At 50.9% G+C, this 18,698-nt stretch overlaps 1 protein-coding gene across 1 annotated transcript in view; it reads right to left on the bottom strand.

Annotated features, from left to right (window-relative positions):
• Positions 1 to 18,698, bottom strand: part of CCDC33 (coiled-coil domain containing 33) — a 1,028,600-nt gene that overhangs the window by 237,196 nt on the left and 772,706 nt on the right. The window contains exon 14 of the mRNA XM_086959778.1: positions 13,769 to 13,820. Within this exon, the coding sequence (XP_086815904.1) occupies positions 13,769 to 13,820 (52 nt within the window). The remainder of the gene's footprint in view (positions 1 to 13,768; positions 13,821 to 18,698) is intronic.

The raw sequence follows: 18,698 nt of genomic DNA, 5'->3' as shown, positions 1-18,698 counted from the left end.
ACATGACATCACAAGGGGTCTTTGCTGAGGTGAGAGGGATGGACAGGGAGAGGTCCTTTCGGTGTCAATCAGCAAGACTCTCCAGGAGCAGAGGGAACAGCACTGGCTAAGCAAAGCAAGCTCAGGCCAGGGTGGCACCTCTTCCGGCACAAATGATGGCTAGGGGGCACCACATGATGCCCATGCCAACAGTGGGTAATAAGAAGTGGCTCCAAGACACACAAGTGGCTCCCATGGGAAGCAGGCAGGTTCCATACCCCAAGGACAGGAAGCGTGGAAAGTCAGTGGAACGTATGCCCCTTCTACGCGGCAGTCTTGGCCTGTGCTGAGGTATGAAGCCCCCAGCGCCGGGCAGATGATGCAGGAACCCAACAGGGTGAGGATCAAACACAGGGAGCGGCCAACTTAGAGCGCTCCAAGTTCCGCCATTTTATATTTCTTAGGGGGAATTGAGTTTATTAGGTGACAGGAAGACATATAGGCAACATGGTTGCTATTTCTTTATTACTTATGTTTTTTCCTTAAGTAAATTCCTTTTTTATATTAAGTTCATTGTCACCCTTCTGTGTTCAGTCGCTTGCGTATTTGATTGTACCTGTCCATCTTCTTTGGGGAGAAGCTTACTCTATGACATAGAGTAAGAGAAATCAAGTCTATGTGCTTGATTTCCTCAACCTACTTAAGAAGAGACGAGGCAATGGCTTTACACGTGCTGTAAATGGGGATTTGGGGGGGGCAGCCGACCAGCGGGAGGCTTGCCCCCCCGGGGAAGTTTGGGGCACCGGGAGAGGGGGGGAGGAAGCTTGACCCCTGAGGTTTGCCGTAGCAGGGCTGGTTGGGCTAGTTGGGCTGGTTGGGCTCCTTTGGGCTCCTTTTGGGCTTTTCCCAATAAAAACGGCCGTTTTGTGTCACCGCACACCGTTTGTGGTGCAGTGACACAGCAGCCGGGTGGTCCGTGCAAAAATTTATGTGATTGTCGGGCCGTTTATTAATTGTGACCGGGTACGGAGTGGTGCGGACAGGTGACCGTTACTAGGGCGAGCGGTATTCATTGCGGAGTGTTGCGGTCCAGTGCGGTGGTTTTCCGGCGGTATGGCGGCGTGTGGTGACCCCAGGGTGGCCGAGGCATTGCGGCTGTTGAGCGAGGCGGGCCGCATGGACATGGTGCGGCCCGACCTCCAGGTAAGGCCGCAGCGGCGTGCTGCCAACGGCGCCACTGCAGCTGTAGTGGCGTGTGAGCCGCCGCGGTCGCGACCGCGGCCGGCTCTGCGAGGCGGGAGGAGGGGGGAGGAGCGAGGGGCAGGGGGCAGCGCGAGGAGGCAGCACCACGGGCAAAGGCGCGAAGAGGTGCGGGGAGGACCGGGCGGAGAGGGAGGAAGCGGGCGCTGGAATTCGTGGAGGGGATGGGGGGAGGGATGAGGTGCCGGGGGGGGGGTGGGGGCAGATACGGAGCCTCAGGTAGTGGTGCCGGGGGGGGGATGCGGGGAGTGGGGCAGGGGGCCTGGGGGCGGGGGCGGGTGGTGGGGCTGTCAGGGAGGGGCAGGATGCGGGAGGGGGAGTGGTGCCACAGCGCGAAGAGCAGGGTGGGTTGCTGGCAGGGGGATGGGGACGCGGGGGTGGCGGGCTCCCCCTATTGATTGAGGACACAGAGGTGGAGGGGGAGGGGGGAGAGGGCGGACACAGAGCTGGACTGGAGTTCATCGGCAACGGAGGAGGGAGGGGGCATGGTGGGACGAGCAGGCGGTCGTCGCCGGGGCGGGGGCGGCAGGGGAGGGGAAGTGGGGGGGACCAGGCAGGGGGGAGTGGCAGGCAGGGGGGGATTCGGGGGGGAGGGATGTGGAGGCGGAGGAGCGGTGAGGGGGAGGGGTGGGCCGGGGCTAAGCGGGTGGGTCGGTTGGGGTAGTGGGGGGGAGGCGGGGGTGTGGGGGCGCGGGGGAAGTAGCGGGCCAGGGGGGATTGGCGGCGATGGGGAGGGAAGCGGGGGTGCGGCTGGGGGCGTTTGGGGAGGGGGCGTGGTGGGGGTGCGGGCCGAGTTGGGGGTTTGGGGGGTGGGGAGGGCAGGGGGCTGGGATTGGGAGGGGGGATGGGGCCTGGGTGGCGGGGGGATCCCGTTGCGGGGTGGAGGCCACTCGGCAGGGTGGGGGCGGGGGCGTCGCTGGGGTGGGGGAGCGGGGGAGGAGGGCGCGTGGGGGGGATGGGTTTTTTTTCCACCCTGGCATGCTGGGCTCCACCTTTTTTCCTTGGCAGGAGATGTTCGCGAGGCGCTCAGGTGAGCAGCATGCGGCTCCAAACCACCGAGAGGATGGGCCGGCTCAGTCTGGTGCGGGCGGCCGAGCTCCAGCGAGGGACCTTGTTCATGACCGCGGCGAATGGAGGCGGGATGCGTCTCCGCCGGCCCCTCTCCGAAGGGTTGTTACGGCCGCCGGGGGTAGGGGAGTGAGGATGGATGCAAATACTTCTGGTTGTGTTGCGAGTGTGGCGGACGGGAGTGGGAGTGTGGATTTGGTGGACTTGATGCGGGTGTGTCGGGAGAGAGCGGGGCTGAGCCGGCTGGAACCCCAACAGGGGGGCCAAGGTTGCGTGGAGCCGTCTGATGGAGAGTCGGAGGAGGAAGGAGAGATTCGGGAGGAGGGGGGGGCGAGTAATGTTGTTGACAGTATATTGCAGGTGTTGGCTAGGCGAGATGTGCCCAGAGTGACGGCCCCCTTAGCTCCACTGGTTAGGCGGCGGGATCCGGCAAGGACGCCGACCTTGACGCCAGGTAAGGCGGGAGACGGAGCGGCAAGCGGCGCTGTGTGCAAGTTTCGGTGGGGACTGGGGGCGAGGGGGAAGATGGATGGAGGCTGGTGCGGGGTCGGTACGTGCAGGATGCAGGAGTGGGCACAGACGGTGCGGCGACGGGTGGCGGCGGGCCAAGCGGAAGTGGCGGGTCGGAGGCGGTCGGAGAGAAGGATTCTGCGGGTGGGGGGGAAGGAGAGTTGTGTGGTGCCGGTGCGTAAGTTACCATACATGGGGTTGACTAAGCCGCTGGGGGCACACCTGTCGTTGGCGACGAAGGAGAAGATCTGGAAAGAGGAGTACATTGACATCTTGAAGCTTCTCCACAGGGAGATGACGTCTAAGGAGGGGTCGAAGGAGGAAGAGCAGGAGTTAGCGAGGCGCCCAAAGGTGCCGCTGACGCTGGACAATTGGTCAGCGGCCTTCCTCATATACGCAAGCGTGTATTGTGAGAAGTTTCCAGACCGGTCCGTCGTGCTTTTCAAATACATGGATGTGGTGCGGAGAGCGCAGGTGACATACGGCGGGTTCGCGTGGTCACACTATGACGAGGAATTCTGGGCGCGCATGGCGGCGGACCTGGAAGCGCAATGGGGGGAGCTGGATTCGGATTTGTACCAGCAGACGATGGGCGGGGACAAGTTTGGCCGCACCATCTACACGGCCAGCGGTTTGCCGCTGGTGCCGCCCCCCTTTGCAGCCCGCCCCACCTGTGTGGGGGTGTGGCAGGGGAGGTCTGGTGGCCAGGCCATGGTCGGGGCATGCTGGGACTTCAATAGAGGAGCGTGCGGGCGGGCGGCATGCCGTTTCCGGCATGAGTGCTCGAAATGCGGCACCCAGTGCTCCGTTGCTGGGGGTTTGGGGGCCCACCGGGACAGCAGCCTGCGCACGGCAGTGCCCAAGCCGGGGGGGGGGGACATGGCGGAGGGAGGGGGGGAGCCGGAGCTTTGGGCAAAGGCTTGTACACCGTTAAGATCGAGCGGATGGAGCCCTGGCTAGCAGCATATCCGCGGGCGGAGGATGCTGCGGTGTTGCGTCGTGGTTTTCAGGAGGGGTTTTGACTGGGCTATGAGGGCCCCCGGATTGCTCGCTGGGCGGACAATCTGAAGTCGGTGAACGCACACAAGGGCATTGTGAGAGAGAAACTGTTCAAAGAGGTCAAGGAAGGTAGGATGGCGGGCCCCTTCACGGAGGCGCTGATGCCGGGTTTGATCATCTCCCCCATCGGGGTGGTGCCCAAGAAAGAGGAGGGGCAGTTCCGGCTGAGACAACATTTGTCGTGGCCGGAAGGGGTGTCGGTCAATGCCTACATTTGGGCGGAGTTGGCGTCGGTGACTTACTCGTCGGTGGACGTGGCGCGGAGGCTCGTCTCGGCGGCGGGGAGGGGCGCGCTGATGGCTAAATGCGATGTCAAGTCGGCATTCCGACTCCTTCCGGTCCACCCGGCGGATCACCAGTTGTTGGGGATTCAGTTCGAAGGTCTCATATTTGTGGACAAGGCGCTGCCGATGGGGTGCTCCATTTCGTGCGCGCTATTTGAGCGTTTCAGTTCATTCCTGCAGTGGGTTTTGTCCAGGGGCACAGGCTCAAAGTCAGTGACGCACTACCTGGATGACTTTTTCCTGGTGGGGCGGCCCGGAGCGGCGGACTGCCAGCGGCAGCTGGACGGTTTGGCCGGGTTGATGGGGGAATTCGGGGTTCCCCTGGCGCCATAGAAGACGTGCGGTCCCAGTACAGTGTTGTCCTTTCTCGGTATCGAGTTCGACTCGGTCGCCATGGAAGCGCGCCTACCGGAAGACGAGAAGTCAGGGATGCTAGTTTTGGTGGACGGAATGTTGGCGAAAAGGAAGGTGTTGGTGAGGGAAGTGCAGGTGCTGTTGGGACATTTGAATTTTGCTTGTCGAGTGGTGCGGGCGGGCCAAACGTTTTGCCGGCGTTTGGGTTTGGCGTTGTCTGGTTTGACCTTGCCACATCACCATGTGCGCCTCTCGGCAGAGATGAAGGAGGATCTGCGCATGTGGCGGGCGTTCCTGGAACGGTTCAATGGAGTACCCATGGCGGAGGACTGGGAATGGGACGTCACCATGTACTCTGATGCGGCGAGCGGCGGCGGTTTCGGTCTCTACTGGGACAGCAGATGGTGTGCGGAGCAGTGGCCGGCGCACTGGCAGGCAGGAGGGCGGAGCATTGCGTTTTTGGAGTTGTTCCCGTTGGTGGTGGCGGTCACGGTGTGGTCGGGGGCGCTGGCGCACAGCGTGTGTTGTTTCGGGTAGACAACATGGCTGTAATGCAGGTGGTGAACAGGCAGTCGGCCCGGGACCCGCAGGTGCTGAAGTTGATGAGGGTGTTTGTTTTGCGTTGCTTGGAGAATGACATCCTGTTTCAGGCGCGCCACGTTCCAGGTGTGGACAATGACATTGCGGATGCTTTGTCTCGTTCACAGTGGGAGAGGTTCCATGGGCTAGTCACGGCAGCGGAGGAAGTCAGGACGCCGGTGCCGGAGGATCTGTGGTCGGTGGGCGAGGCCGGGTCTTTCAGCTGGTGAAGGCGTCCGTGGCGGCGTCGACGTGGAAGGCGTACGAACAGGCATGGGAGGAATTCCTGCAGTTCGGCGCGGTAAGGCGAGGGGACCGGTGACTGCGCGAGGAGCAGGTGGTAAGGTTCATGTTGGAGATCATGGATAAAGGGCTGTCGCGGGTGACGATTGCGGGCAAGTCGTCGGCGGTGGCGTTCATGGGAAAGTTGTGGTGGGGTTATTCTCCGTCGGCGGGGGAATTGGGGGCCCGGCTGCTGGAGGGGTGGGCGAGAGAGAGGGGTGCGAAGGTGTGGTTGCGACGTCCCATCACGGTGGAGTTGCTGGAAGGAGTCATTGGCGCGCTCCTGGCGGTGTGCAGGGATGGGAGCGAGGCGGTGCGGTTTTCCACACTGATGTCTTGGCTGTTTTTTGGAGCGTTTCGAGTGTCGGAGTTGCTGGGCGCAAGAGGGAGGCGTGGATTGTTGTAGGAGGATGTGGAGTTGCGAGCGCAGGAGGTGGCGGTGCGTCTGCGTCGCTTGAAGACGGACCAACGGAGAGTCGGGACATGGGTGGTGTTGGGCCCAGGCAGTCGGGAGGGGGTGTGTCCCGCGGCGTGGGGGAGGAGGTTGATGGCGAACCGCGACGAGAAGGAGGGGGAGGTTTTTGGTCGAGGCGGGGGTGACGGAGTGACGGCGGCTCAGGCGTTGTGGGTTCTGCCGCACGCCCTACGGGACATGGGTGAGGACCCAATGGCTTACGGGACGCATTCCTTCCGGATCGGGGCGGCGACGAAGGCGGCATGGAGGGGTTGGAGAAAGGAGGAGATACAGAGGCTGGGACGGTGGAAGTCGGACTGTTACCGGACATATGTGAGGTTGCGGGAGGCAGAGGAGGTGTTGTAACAGTGATTCCCGATTTTGATATGTGTGTCTTTACAGGTGCTGTGGCGGGGCCGGAAGTGGCTGTTTTGAATGTGTATATTGTGGGACACTCATTTGTCAAGCGGGCATAACAGGCGGAGTGGGACAGGCACGGACACTCAATTTGGGATTGTATGTGGGGTTGTACCGTTGTCACTGGAGGGGTAAAGGGGGTAGGCGTTGGCATGAGTTGTTGCCCTTGTTGAATACGGTGGTCGGGGGGGGAGGGGGTGTGCCCGGATGTGGTGGTAATTCATCTGGGCGAAAATGACTTGGTGCAGTGTAAAGGGCTGGCATTGCTCAAACAAATGAAGAGGGACCTGAGGGGAAATCAAGAAGCAATGGGCGGGCTGTCATGTGATCTGGTCCGAGTTTATCCCCAGGCGGGTGTGGAGGGGTGCAGAGCGCCCGGGAGCTATAGACAGGGTCAGGAGGAAGATTAACCGAGAGATGAGGGACTTTTGCGCCAAGGAAGGGGTGGCGAGGATGGAGCATCCGGAATTGCGCTACGGAGCAGTGTACTTTTTCAGGGAGGATGGGGTCCACCTGTCTAGGTATGGCATGGAATTGTACATAGTGCAGTTGAAGGAGGCATTGGATGGGGCGTTGGGTGTGCTCAGGTATCCCAGGAGGCAGGTGTCCTAGGGGGGGTCGAAAGTCGTAAACGACTTTCAAGTGGCGCTTTCCTAAGGAGATAGGGGGGTATTTGCTGGAGGCCTGGGGTTGTATTGATAGGCGGGGGTTGAGGTCATTAAGGTCACGGTGGTCATTCAGTTGGTGGGTAGGGGGGTAGGTTGCTGAGTGGATGTTTGTATTTCAATTGCAATGTTGGGGATAACTTTAGTGGTGGGGGTGGGGGGGCTGACAGGCAGTTGTTATTTAGTGAGCAGTAGTTTTGTTCGGCACAGGCCAGGTGGGTGTTGTTTTTAGGTGCACCTGATTCCAATAAAGCAGCCTTTATCACACTATTTTGGTGCTTCCCCCCCCTCACCTACTGGTGTGCCCCAATGGGGATTTGGGGGGGCAGCCGACCAGCGGGAGGCTTGCCCCCCCGGGAAAGTTTGGGGCACCGGGAGAGGGGGGGGAAGCTTGACCCCTGAGGTTTGCCGTAGCTGGGCTGGTTGGGCTTCTTTGGGCTCTTTTTGGGCTTTTCCCAATAAAAACGGCCATTTTGTGTCACTGCACACCGTTTGTGGTGCAGTGGCACAGCAGCCGGGTGGTCCGTGCAAAAATGTATGTCCCTCCCTTCCTCCCTGTGTTTACTCCCCAAGGGGTGTGTAGGGGTCTCCGGGGGTCTTTTGTTGGAGGGGGGGGGGGGGTTCTTCCAGGGCTGAGAGGGGTTTTGTTGGACGATGGTGCACTGGAATTTAGGGTGTTAAGAGTTGTGGTGTCGCTGGAACAGGTGCGGTTACTTGTTGGCGCTTTCCTAAGGAGATAGGGGGGTATTTGCTGGAGGCTTGGGGTTGTATTGGTAGGCGGGGGGTTGAGGTCATTAAGGTCACGGTGGTCATTCAGTTGGTGGGTAGGGGGTAGGTTGCTGAGCGGATGTTTGTATTTCAATTGCAATGTTGGGGATAACTTTAGGGGTGGGGGTGGGGGGCTGACAGGCAGTTGTTATTTAGTGAGCAGTACTTTTGTTCGGCACAGGCCAGGTGGGTGTTGTTTTTAGGTGCACCTGATTCCAATAAAGCGGCCTTTATCACACTATTTTGGCGTCTGTGTCAGTGCTCCCCCCCCCCCCTCACCTACTGGTGTGCCCCAAACGTTTCACCGCCTGGAATGTCCTGGTGGTTGTACATCTTTATCCCTTCTTGGGCATGAGCGGAATATACACAAAGAACAGCTGGACGTGTTGGTTGGTTTTCAATCCAGACTGCATTTCTGGACTCCATTTGTAGAAGATTCGTTTAACTCAAGCAACCGCAGCCGCCCTCCGTATGTGAATCCCCAGGCGGCTACAAGCCTGCCGCCTTCAAGGAAAGTAATAGCAGAAATTTGGTTATAAAAACTCATAACCTAAACTGCGATTAAATATCTTTCGCTCTAAATATTTTTCCTGAGGCAGCAGGAGCTCTTTAAAAATTCATGGGGCGAGCGCAGAGTGAAACGTTGCGTCTGTGTGCGATCCAGGAGCGATGCCCCCCTTGAGAATGAGATAACATCGATTCCCCTGCGGAGAGAAAGGAGGCTGCTCTACTCAAAGACAAACCCTATTTAAATAGGGGCTGGTGTTTCGGTGTGTTGAAGCTGCATCTGAGCAGTGTAAGTGTATGTGTGTAAAGTGCATGCATTTTATACAAACAAGCAGAATGTTCAGTTGTGACAGGATTTACACAGCTTGTAAACAAACCTGGATTTTACATCCACACGTTTAAATGGCATCTGGACCTGAGATTAAGCATGTTTAAATAATCACTGGCAAAATTAATAGATCTTGCCTTGGCAAGCATGCAAATTCTTTATTCATTTTTTTGCGAACTCGAGCAACGTGGTCTGACCAGTACCCCAAACTGTAAGTCGTGGAAGGCAGAAGCAACAGTGCTTAAGTTGTTGAAGAATAAGTAACAGGCCTAAAGTTTTGCTCCGCAGTCTGCTGCCAACACTTTTTTTTTTTGAGTCCTCATTTCACCGTTGGCAAACAGAAATAAACACTAACAGCCCTAGTTGTGTCCTGGGCGCCTCGGGCTGAAGTTATTGCTTATGCCTTAGGCCGGCCTGGCCTGCCCATTTTGTCCAGCGCGTGGTGTTATCATAGGACCCCGAGGCTTTAGACCAACCTCATTTCTTTTCCCCACTTTACCAAGGGATCCCACACCATACTATTTACATTTTGTGTAATGCCTGCATCAAGGCATGCCATTCTCAATACAGCTCTAAGCCAATTCTCGTACAGGGTGGGCTCGGATCTTTCCAGATCTTACAAATCTCTCTGGGGCAACAAGAACAAGGTTAAAAAATAAAGCCACCTGTGTTTCCCTAAACCTGCAAACAAAGTCCGTGTCTAACCCAAAAAAACTGTAACTGTGTTCAACTTAATTTTAACCTTCTAAATGCCCTCCTAAGCTCTCTCAACATTGGCCCAGAAAAGATCTAATCTGGGACATTCATAAAATATATGGATATCGTTGGCCTCTAGTAAACCACATCTAGGGCAACAGCATGGTGAAGAGGCAAACTTAGCTATCTTTTTGGGGGTGTAATAATAACCTGTTTAAGACGAAGAAATGGTTTTTCTTAAGAGAAGCAGACCTAACAAATCTGTAAAGATAGTGTAGAGATGTTTCGTATAGTGTGCTTGAAGCGGCCTCTAAGGGAGATGAATTCCAAACAGTATGCAATGATGGTATATGCCCTTCCTCGACCTCAAGCATGCTTCTATACCAAAAACCCACTTCTTTTTTCTTATACCCAGATGTTAAAAGGGCGGATTCAATGTCCCAGTTGCCACAGATGTTAGGCTTCTCTACAGAAAACCAAGAACAAAGTTGTATATATTTAAATCTGGAGAAAGAATCTCCAATCTTCAGCCTCAACACCTCCCAAGGAAGGACCCCTTCCGATGTTACCAGGTCAGACCACACTGTTATACCTGCCCTTTTAATAGGAATAGAGAGACTTTCTTTAAGGCATACTGGTAGGCCCGGGGAATCCCAAATTGGAGCTAGGTCGGAGTAGTATTTTATGCCCCATCTTGCCTTCACTCTGGTCCAAACTAAAAAAGCCTTTTTCAAAACCTTTAAACGTACCTTTTTATAGAACTTTGGCGCCCCAAACTTATACAAAAAACCGGGCCCTCCCCCTTCCTGACGAGCCATAATCCCCAAGATCTTTCCCCAGTTGGATTCATCAGGGTTAGAGAGGAGACTACGGATATTCTTTAGTTGGAAAGCTAGGGAGTACCCCAGGATGTATGGAAGAGCTAGACCTCCCTTTAACAGTCTTCTTTTCAATTTCTTCCACGATAGCCTGGAGTTCTTATTAGCCCAGATGAAACTTCCAATTTTCCTCTGAATTCTCCTAAGCATTTTTTCGGGGAAAGTCAAGGGGAGTCTGCTGCCAACACTAGCAAAGATCAGGGCACTGAATACCACGGTGGCATAGTTGTAATTGCACCTTGTGCCTCTTCAATCCACCACCAGACACTCCCTGCCTCTTTATCTCGCTCTTGTAGGTTCTTTTTCATATTCTTTAAGCCCTTTGTCACCATTTTTCCACCTTTCTCTTCCTTTCTCATCACTTCTTTCTCTTTCTCTGGGCCAAAGTTTGATTAGGAAAAATAACTTCTGGTTTCCAAAAATGAGTGCCATGTGGGCCTCACCTACGACCACTGACTTAAATTAAGCACTGACTATCTATCCACTGGCTCTCCATGGGTGCTCCTTTAGAAATGCCTGAGGGCACTCGGGAGAGCAAGATATGGCCCAATCACCCAGGCCCATCTTCCAAAGAGTGCCTGGGGATCCCATTTTGGGTTGCACTTGCAACGTTTAGGGTCAAATGTACTGGTTGGCCCAAGGAGGCTCCTCTGCGGGAGCAGCTGAGTTTGCCCCTCAGGTACTACGTATGGGCCTCTAGAGAGAGTATGGGGGCCCAGGTGAACTTTTCATGGGGATGGTGCTTGTAGAGCCAGCCTGATGGTTAAACATGATGTTGGGATCTTTTGGGTAGGAAAATGTTTGCCTAGCCTTGCTTTGATACGGATGTTCAATTTACATGATATAAATAGTTTGAAGTGTGTCAATATCAAGAACTTTTGCTTATTGTATTGTATTGCATTGTAATTGCATTTACATAGCGCTTACTACCCCTGACGAGGCGTTGAAGCGCTTTTTCGGCGAGGAGCACTCTACTCCGGGACCCATAGAGGATTAGTGTTGAATTAGTATAGTGAAACATGCAAGTACATTTTAAGTGGTGGATAGGTTAGTCAGTTAATTGGATTTGGAATGATAGCAGAAGGATAGAGGAGGACAAAGGTTTGTATTTATATAGCACTTGTTGACGCACGCTATTCAGGAAGCCTAAAAGGATTAGTGGTGAATTAATATGGTGAAATATGAAGTAATTTCAGTGGTGGATATTAGTCAGTTACTTGGAGTGAGAAGGTTAGCGGAGGGATAAAAGGGGAAGAAAGATTTGCATTCATATAGCACTAGTTACCCCTGATGGGTGTTGAAGTGCTTTTCTGGCGGGTAGCACGCCACTCCAGAACCCATAAAGGATTACTGTTGAAAATTAGTATAGTAAAAAAATATGAAGTAATTTGAGTAGTGGATATGTTATTCAGTTATTTGGGTAGTATATTAGTATAGGTGTATTTCGGAAAATAAATACTGTCCTAGAATGTTTAATTCTCAAATTCAAGTATAGTGGCCTCATGCTACTTCATTTTGCTAATGCTAGGATGGAATGCGGCATGAAGTTGGTTTAGGGCATTTGCCAAGATATCATCCCCACTCAACCTTTGTGGGACCATCGCCTATGATTTTATCCTGCAGCACAATACTAAAAGCTTTAATCCTAGTTTCAGCTAAATCCTTTAAAAATAAAAGATACATGAAGAACAGCCAGGCATTAGCCATATATGCATATGTGCAGACTGATTTATGCTATTTCTACTCATTGTTGAGGGAGGGGAAGTACATCATGACCCACTAGAGGCTTCACCTGGCCATATGTATCTGTCACTTCGTTGCAAGACATGTCTGTCAACCATGCCATCACAGTTTGTAATTGTGTAGCTCTCAGTGGCACTGCAAGAAGAGTGAGTGAGATCCCTAGCATGCCCAGGAGGACTTTAAAAAAATCTATTGCAGGGATGTCAAGCCCCTGCAGCGTCAATAGAGGAAGCCTTCGCCTGCATAGGCCCTCCTCCTTATGCAGACACAAGTAGGAGAAGGGAAATAGCAGTAGCTGATTATTACTTTGATGCCCCGCACAAATGAAAATCTCTATCTTTATAATCCTGCGGAATTAGAAAACCTTTACTCTTCATGATCTGTTCACCCACTGCTATTCTGGGCAGCCAGTCTCAGGGAAGCACATACACCACGACCCGAAGTCCTCCTCGGGCCTGAGGCTCCGGCCATTCGAATGTAGGCAGCATGTCAGACACTGGTAAGCCAACGGCTAGTAGCAGAGTCCTATACCCACTTATCAGAAGCGAGAATATTCACACTCTCACTAAGTTAGCCCTCTTATTTGCTGCTTTCTCACAAAACACCATCACACTTTTGAAGCACTGATTCAAATAAGTGTACAAAGTTGTTTGTGAATAGCCAAGCTTCACAAGTTTGCACACCCCTGGGTCTTGCTTAAAAATCTGAGTTGGGTATCATAGTAGCCGGCCCTTGGGCCATGCAGTCTCGGATTGCCTTGTGGGGTAGAAGACCACCGATCCACCCTGGTTCTTCCTAATGTGGAGGCACATCCCCCTCAGTCCAATCTCTAAGTTTGGGGAGGATTTCAATGTTGCATTCTGGCTCTTGGGAAAAGCTTGGTTGCATTTTTAAACCTCCTTGGACCTAGGCTAGGAGAGACTTCTCCCTGAGAACGGAAGACCGTACCTTCCTTAAAAAAATACCAAGGAGCGGCTAAAAAATAAAATTGTAATAAAGTTTGTTTATCCCCATTCTATTTTTCAGCAACCTGTTCCCTCCAATCCTGACGTGTCTCTCCTGCTGAGAGACATGAAAGGATTGGTGAGTGCAGTGTCCTGGGTCTTGAACTTCCAGGAGCAAAGACACCCGAGTGAGGAGGATGTTGTGTGAGATGTCAGCAAGGTAAGTGCCTTTTTTTAATTATCTTGATGCCAAATGTATGTTGGCCGCTTCACCACCCTAATGCATGCCAGCCGCCACTGTCCTAGGCAGAGGAGGAGCCTGGGTGGGCTTAAAGACTAGTCCACTTTTGCATTAAGCAAAAGCTGGTTTTTGTGAAATAAAAAAAAATCTCTGCTCCAGGTATTTGCAAATGGGAATGGGGAGTCCCAAAATAAATTAAAAAAACAAGACACATCTTCATATGCCCACTGTGGCATATTTTTGAGGGGTGGGGGGGCAACGGGGGAATATAACAGTGCCTACACCTTTGCTTCCAATTTTGATTGAAGTATGTTTCTATGTTTATGTCCCCATACATGAGAGAAACAAGATGACGCCCCCTGAAAATGTTCCAAAGCTTACATCCACCCACATCTTTTTCTTAGGTCAATCATTTTTGCATTCTGTTAGCAAACATTAGGGAATTTCTCCCAATTAAAAGGCTTGTTTCCTATTTTTGAAAGGTTCTGCTTGTCACAAGGAAAGTGATGTATATATCTATACTCACATTTGTGCATTGGAAAGCTTCACTTTTTAAGGAAAATGTGCCAAACCAGTAAAAGGAGGTAAGCTCAGCATAGTTATATGTTGAGTGTCCCAAGAATAAATGTACTGTTTTATGTACTGTAAGAAGACGTAGATCGTTGATTGATTTATCATGATAATAAAAGATACAGATGAGTGACTTCATAAACATACACACATGCTCTATTTCTCTTATCTCATTGACTTGCCTTGTCCTGGTGATGTTGGACCACATCTCCTTGGAACTGTTCAATGGGATAACTACAAAAAAAGAGATAATTAATTTAGTGTTGGCTACATAGTTACAAGTAAATCGTAGAAATGCTAACTTGGTGTTTATATAATTCATTTTCTAATTTTTCTAGAAATGTGCTAGATCGATCAATTCTAACCAACTTACCGATGAAGAGCATTGACACCCAACTGAATACAATACTTTTGGGGTGTCTGGACTTAGGATCAACGGTTAATGGAAAGAGAGTTAAAGCACACTGTTTCCATTGGTCACTTCCGTTACCCTGACACCATTACGTTTTCCTGACTATTAGACTGTCCTTAATCATTACCCTAGCTTAGCCCTAGAACCTAAATTGGTATAAATGGGAAAAAGTAGACCCTGCTGTATATTCTAAGGATACTGTCATTCAGGAGTATGATGACCATAGAAGAATGAGGCTGGAGACTGAGTTCCTTTATAAGGTTATGTAATTCTGAGGTGACTGGCAATATTTTTATTATTAGCAGCAGGGGGTACTTTATTCCTTATAATATATTGTCACACAATCAACTTTTCTCAAAACCACTTAAATCCTTGGTGTATAGCTCTTTCATATGAAAGAGAGCATTTTTGCAAACATGGAGAATAAAAATAAAATTTCTAGTGCACAATGAAACACACCAAAAAGCAGTTTGTTGGAAAAAGATATTATTATATATCAGTTTAACAAAGGTCAGTTTGTTTATTTTTCCAAAAACAATGGCGCAGTAGTTCGTAATGTGTATAAATATGCAGAAAGATTCTAACTTTTCTATAATTACAAAAGCAGTACAAACAATAAACATGTTACTATAAATATGAGCTTTCTGATTCCCACTGTGCAGCTAGAAAAACAAAGCGGAGGGAAAAAAAACATTTTGTTTTTGTATTTTAAACAGCTGCTTTAATTTTACTCCGTGACCCGACCTGCCTTTCCCCTCGGCTACCGACTTGTTTCAGCAGGCATTGTGACATCAGAACTCAACTGCAATAACTTATTACAGTTCAGTGGCTAGGTCATTTCTAATAATAGGTAACTGGGTGCGTCACAAGTAGTCTATTATAAAGAAATTAGAGGCTGGTTTTTAAACAGGGATCGCAGAATCCCATGAATGAATACATATCTAAAAAGATAGCGGTTTAGTCAACAGAAAGCCAAGTCTAAATAATGGCCATGATCGCTGTAACAGTGCTTGACCAATGTAGTGGTCATGCACTGTGGGCATGATTTACTAAGCCGTGAGCTTGCATAAGATCAATTTAGATGCACAACTGGCTTGAATTAAGAGGGTAAATTCATGTTTGTAATTAACACAAAGTGAATATGCACTAGTAAATTGGTTGTCAAACATGTAAATACACACTAGTTTTGTTGTAATGTTCCTTGTGGGTAAATCTTTTCCTGGGTCAGCTTCTGGAAGTTACCAGAAGAAATGCAGTGCATAGCTGTTTAATGCACACAAACCTATGAATGTGTTGGATTACACAGACTTTCTTTACAACCCATTCTCAGCCTAGTTTTTTAATGTACTCTTTTTGCTGACAGGATGATATTCTTATTGCCTTATTTATGCCATTCTGGGTTAGAAAGAGCTCACAGTTTGTATGCCTCAGTCTTGCATTAAGGCCCAGATCTATTCACTAACTGCCATTTCATATTCAATTGTTTCACTTTGCTGCCAAGCTAATATGTTGGATTTATGACTTTTTGTACTAACGATCTGCAGGCAAATAGGCTTTCTTGAAGATGCAACGAAAATGCTGTCCCTTAGGCATAGGCATTTACTATGCAATCCTTGGCTATGTACGCTTTCCACCACTTACAATGGAAACTTTATCTTGCAAGTCATTTTCCTTTCATAATAAATCTGTCACCAAAGAGGCTCACTTCAACTTTCAAAAATATTGTAGCCCAAGATGTAGACGTTTTATGGGATTTTCTTTCTTGGGCACCTAGAAGCAGCAGAAACAACTGTTATCAAATTTCCCCTAACAAAAAGTCAGTCAATAAGTGTTGTCAATGCTATTCTTACATAGTGAGGTTTATCCACTTGATTGAAAAAAAAATATATATATATATATTCACTGAAAAAACCATAGGTTTTAGGGGTGTTATAGTTAGTTGGACATTTCACTCGTACAAAACCATTGAAATTCCTGCGTTATAGTTAGTTGTACTAACTATAACTCACGCGCCCGCAATCCACTGCTGATGATGGCTCATATTACATCATTCATGACATGGTCAGGACATAACTGATGACATCACTGATGACATCTCAAATGACATCACTGATGACATCATCCAGTGAATGTGGTTTGCTTTAATATTTAAATAATTATTACATATATATATAGCAATCTGCCTTGAAGACTGAGTGGATCTATAAGTGTCTGAATGGAGGATTTAGTGGCAATGTGATTGACTGTCTAAGTGACGAATTTAAAGTGGGCGTGGGCCTTTTGTAGGCGTCGGTGACGTCAGCGGAGTCTGTGACGTCCTATCCACGTCGGTGCGAGGCTACGAAAAAGAATTTCCGAATGTTGCTGGCGCAAGGGGGATATTCACAAGGTGAGGAATCCACACGGCAGATGTATCAATCAGAATATATGGGATAGTGATTAAACTGTGTGAATACCTGTTTCACTCTATCTCTTGTTGTGTAAACTACTACATAAGTTGGTTACTAGTTATATGAAAGTCTATATTAGTTATTAATTAGTTAAGTGAGTATTTGTATGGGGCGCTGGGGACCCCATCCCCCAGGGCCTGACCCCCAAATATATATTTTATATAATTTTTTTTTACGGGAACGGGGCCATGTGGCCCCCCTCCTGTGGCCTGAGGAATGGCCAATTCATTTTATTTTTATACGGAGGGGGGCTGCATAGCCCCCCTCCTCAGGCCACTTCAAAGCCCCTGGAACCCCATCCCCCGGGGCCGGTCTTTAAAAAAAAACAATTTAATATGTTTATTTTTTAATGGGGAGGCGGGCCGCGTGGTCACCCTCCTGGGCCACTGGTAGCCCTAGAGACCCAATCCCCCGGGGCTTGCCCTCACCGCTGGGGACCGTGAGGGGTCCCCTATCCCCCCACGGTCCCGCCGGCTCCCCGCCTACTGCGGAAGCCGGCATTGCTTTTCCATATGGGGGGCAGCTAACATGCTGCTCCCCATATGGAAAAGCAATTTGCTTTGCTTCATTGAAGCGAGAGCAGGATTCTCTGCTCTAACTTCAATGAAGCAAAGGAGTTTGCAATGGCAGGGTGGGAGCCGCGAGGCTCCCGCCCTGCCATTGCAAACAGCAGTGTCCCGGGGGTTGGCACCCCGGTACACTGCAAGAGCTGGCCCTGGGGGGTTGTGCTCCCCAGGGCCATCAAGGGCTCCAGGAGGGGGGCCGTACGGCCCCCTCCCACATTTGTTACAAGCCCCGGGGTGGCGGTCCCCGGGGCTGGGGGGACCTGAGAGCCCCCCCAACCCATTTCAACAAAGCCCCCGGGGGGTATGGGTCCCTGGGGCTGTGGGTGCCCCGTGAGCCCCCCGCATACATTAAATTAGAGCCCCGGGGGTGGCGGTACCCGGGTCTCGGGGAGCCTAAGAGCCCCCCCACCCATTTCAAAGTAGCCCCGGGAAGTGGCGGTCCCCAGGGCTGCGGGGGGCCCCGTGAGCCCCCCGCACACATTAGATTAGAGCCCCAGGGGGTGGCGGTCCCCAGGGCTAGGGAGGCCTCAGAGCCCCCCAGCTAATGTTTTAAAGCCCCAGGCGGTGGGGGGTGGCCGTCACTGGGGCTGTGGGGGGGCCCGTGAGCCCCTGCATATATTAACTAGGTGCTTCGGGGGTGGCGGTCCCCGGGGTAGTGTGGGGGCGATTGTAATCCCCCCACACTATTTTTTTAATAATGCCCCCGGGATTTGGCCCCCCGGGAGCAAATTACAATATTTAACGCGGGAGACCACGTTTCTTTTTTTTTTTTATCGGTAGGATGCGCAGATTCTACGCGCATCCTGCAATTTAAAAAAATAATAATAATTTTGGCCCAGGCCTAGGGGGTCAGGGTGTGTCTACCCTGCCCCATTTTCACGTTTTACGGCGTTTCTTTTGGGTTTCTTGTGCCTCGGTTCTACCGAGGCACGAGATGGCTGCCAACACTTCCTGATTTGAAGGGTTGACAGCCAATTAAAATGCAGCTCGTGCACGGCAGTGTGCGTGCAGGCTGCGCTTAGTGTACACGGACCCTCCGAGCCCATAGATATAGTAATGACTTTAACTGTCATTTTCTCAGGAACTACTGAACGGATTTACACCAAATAAGCAAAAGGCACGAGTCTGAACTAAGGACTACCTTTTTGCCAAATTTGGTGTAATTCTGTTCAGCAGTTCGGGCTATAGCTGCGGCTAAACGTCCTATGGGAAAAATTGCATTGGGAAAACGCGTTTTGGGACCCCCCTTTTTTCTCGGCCCCCACTTGATAAATCATCGTGAAACTTTCAGGATAGGAGGGGACCCTAGCTGGCCAAAAGTTTGGAAAATTTCGCGCAGATTCGTATATCGGCGCCAAAGTTATTCCATATTGAATGTTGCGATTTCCTATGAGTAATAGGTCCTAACTATAACTACATACTGGCGACTGCCAGTAGGTAATATATATATAAACTCTCCCGACACTTTGCTTCTTCTGCAAAAGAAAGAGCGCAGACCACAGGGCTCAAATGCTGCAAGATTTATTGGTTTTCTTTTCGCGGTGCAGCGGCATATATATATATATACATATATATATATATATATATATATATATATTCCAAACGTAACTGCTCTCCAGAGAAAACGCCACAAGCGAGGTTAAGATTACACCTTTTATTGTTTAGCAAGCAGCTGCAGGTTAAT

This window comes from Lissotriton vulgaris, chromosome 2_2, assembly GCF_964263255.1.
Source record: "Lissotriton vulgaris chromosome 2_2, aLisVul1.2, whole genome shotgun sequence".
NCBI lineage: Eukaryota > Metazoa > Chordata > Amphibia > Caudata > Salamandridae > Lissotriton > Lissotriton vulgaris.
Note: the sequence above shows the minus strand (reverse complement) of the source record. Positions and strands in the feature narration are given on the sequence as shown.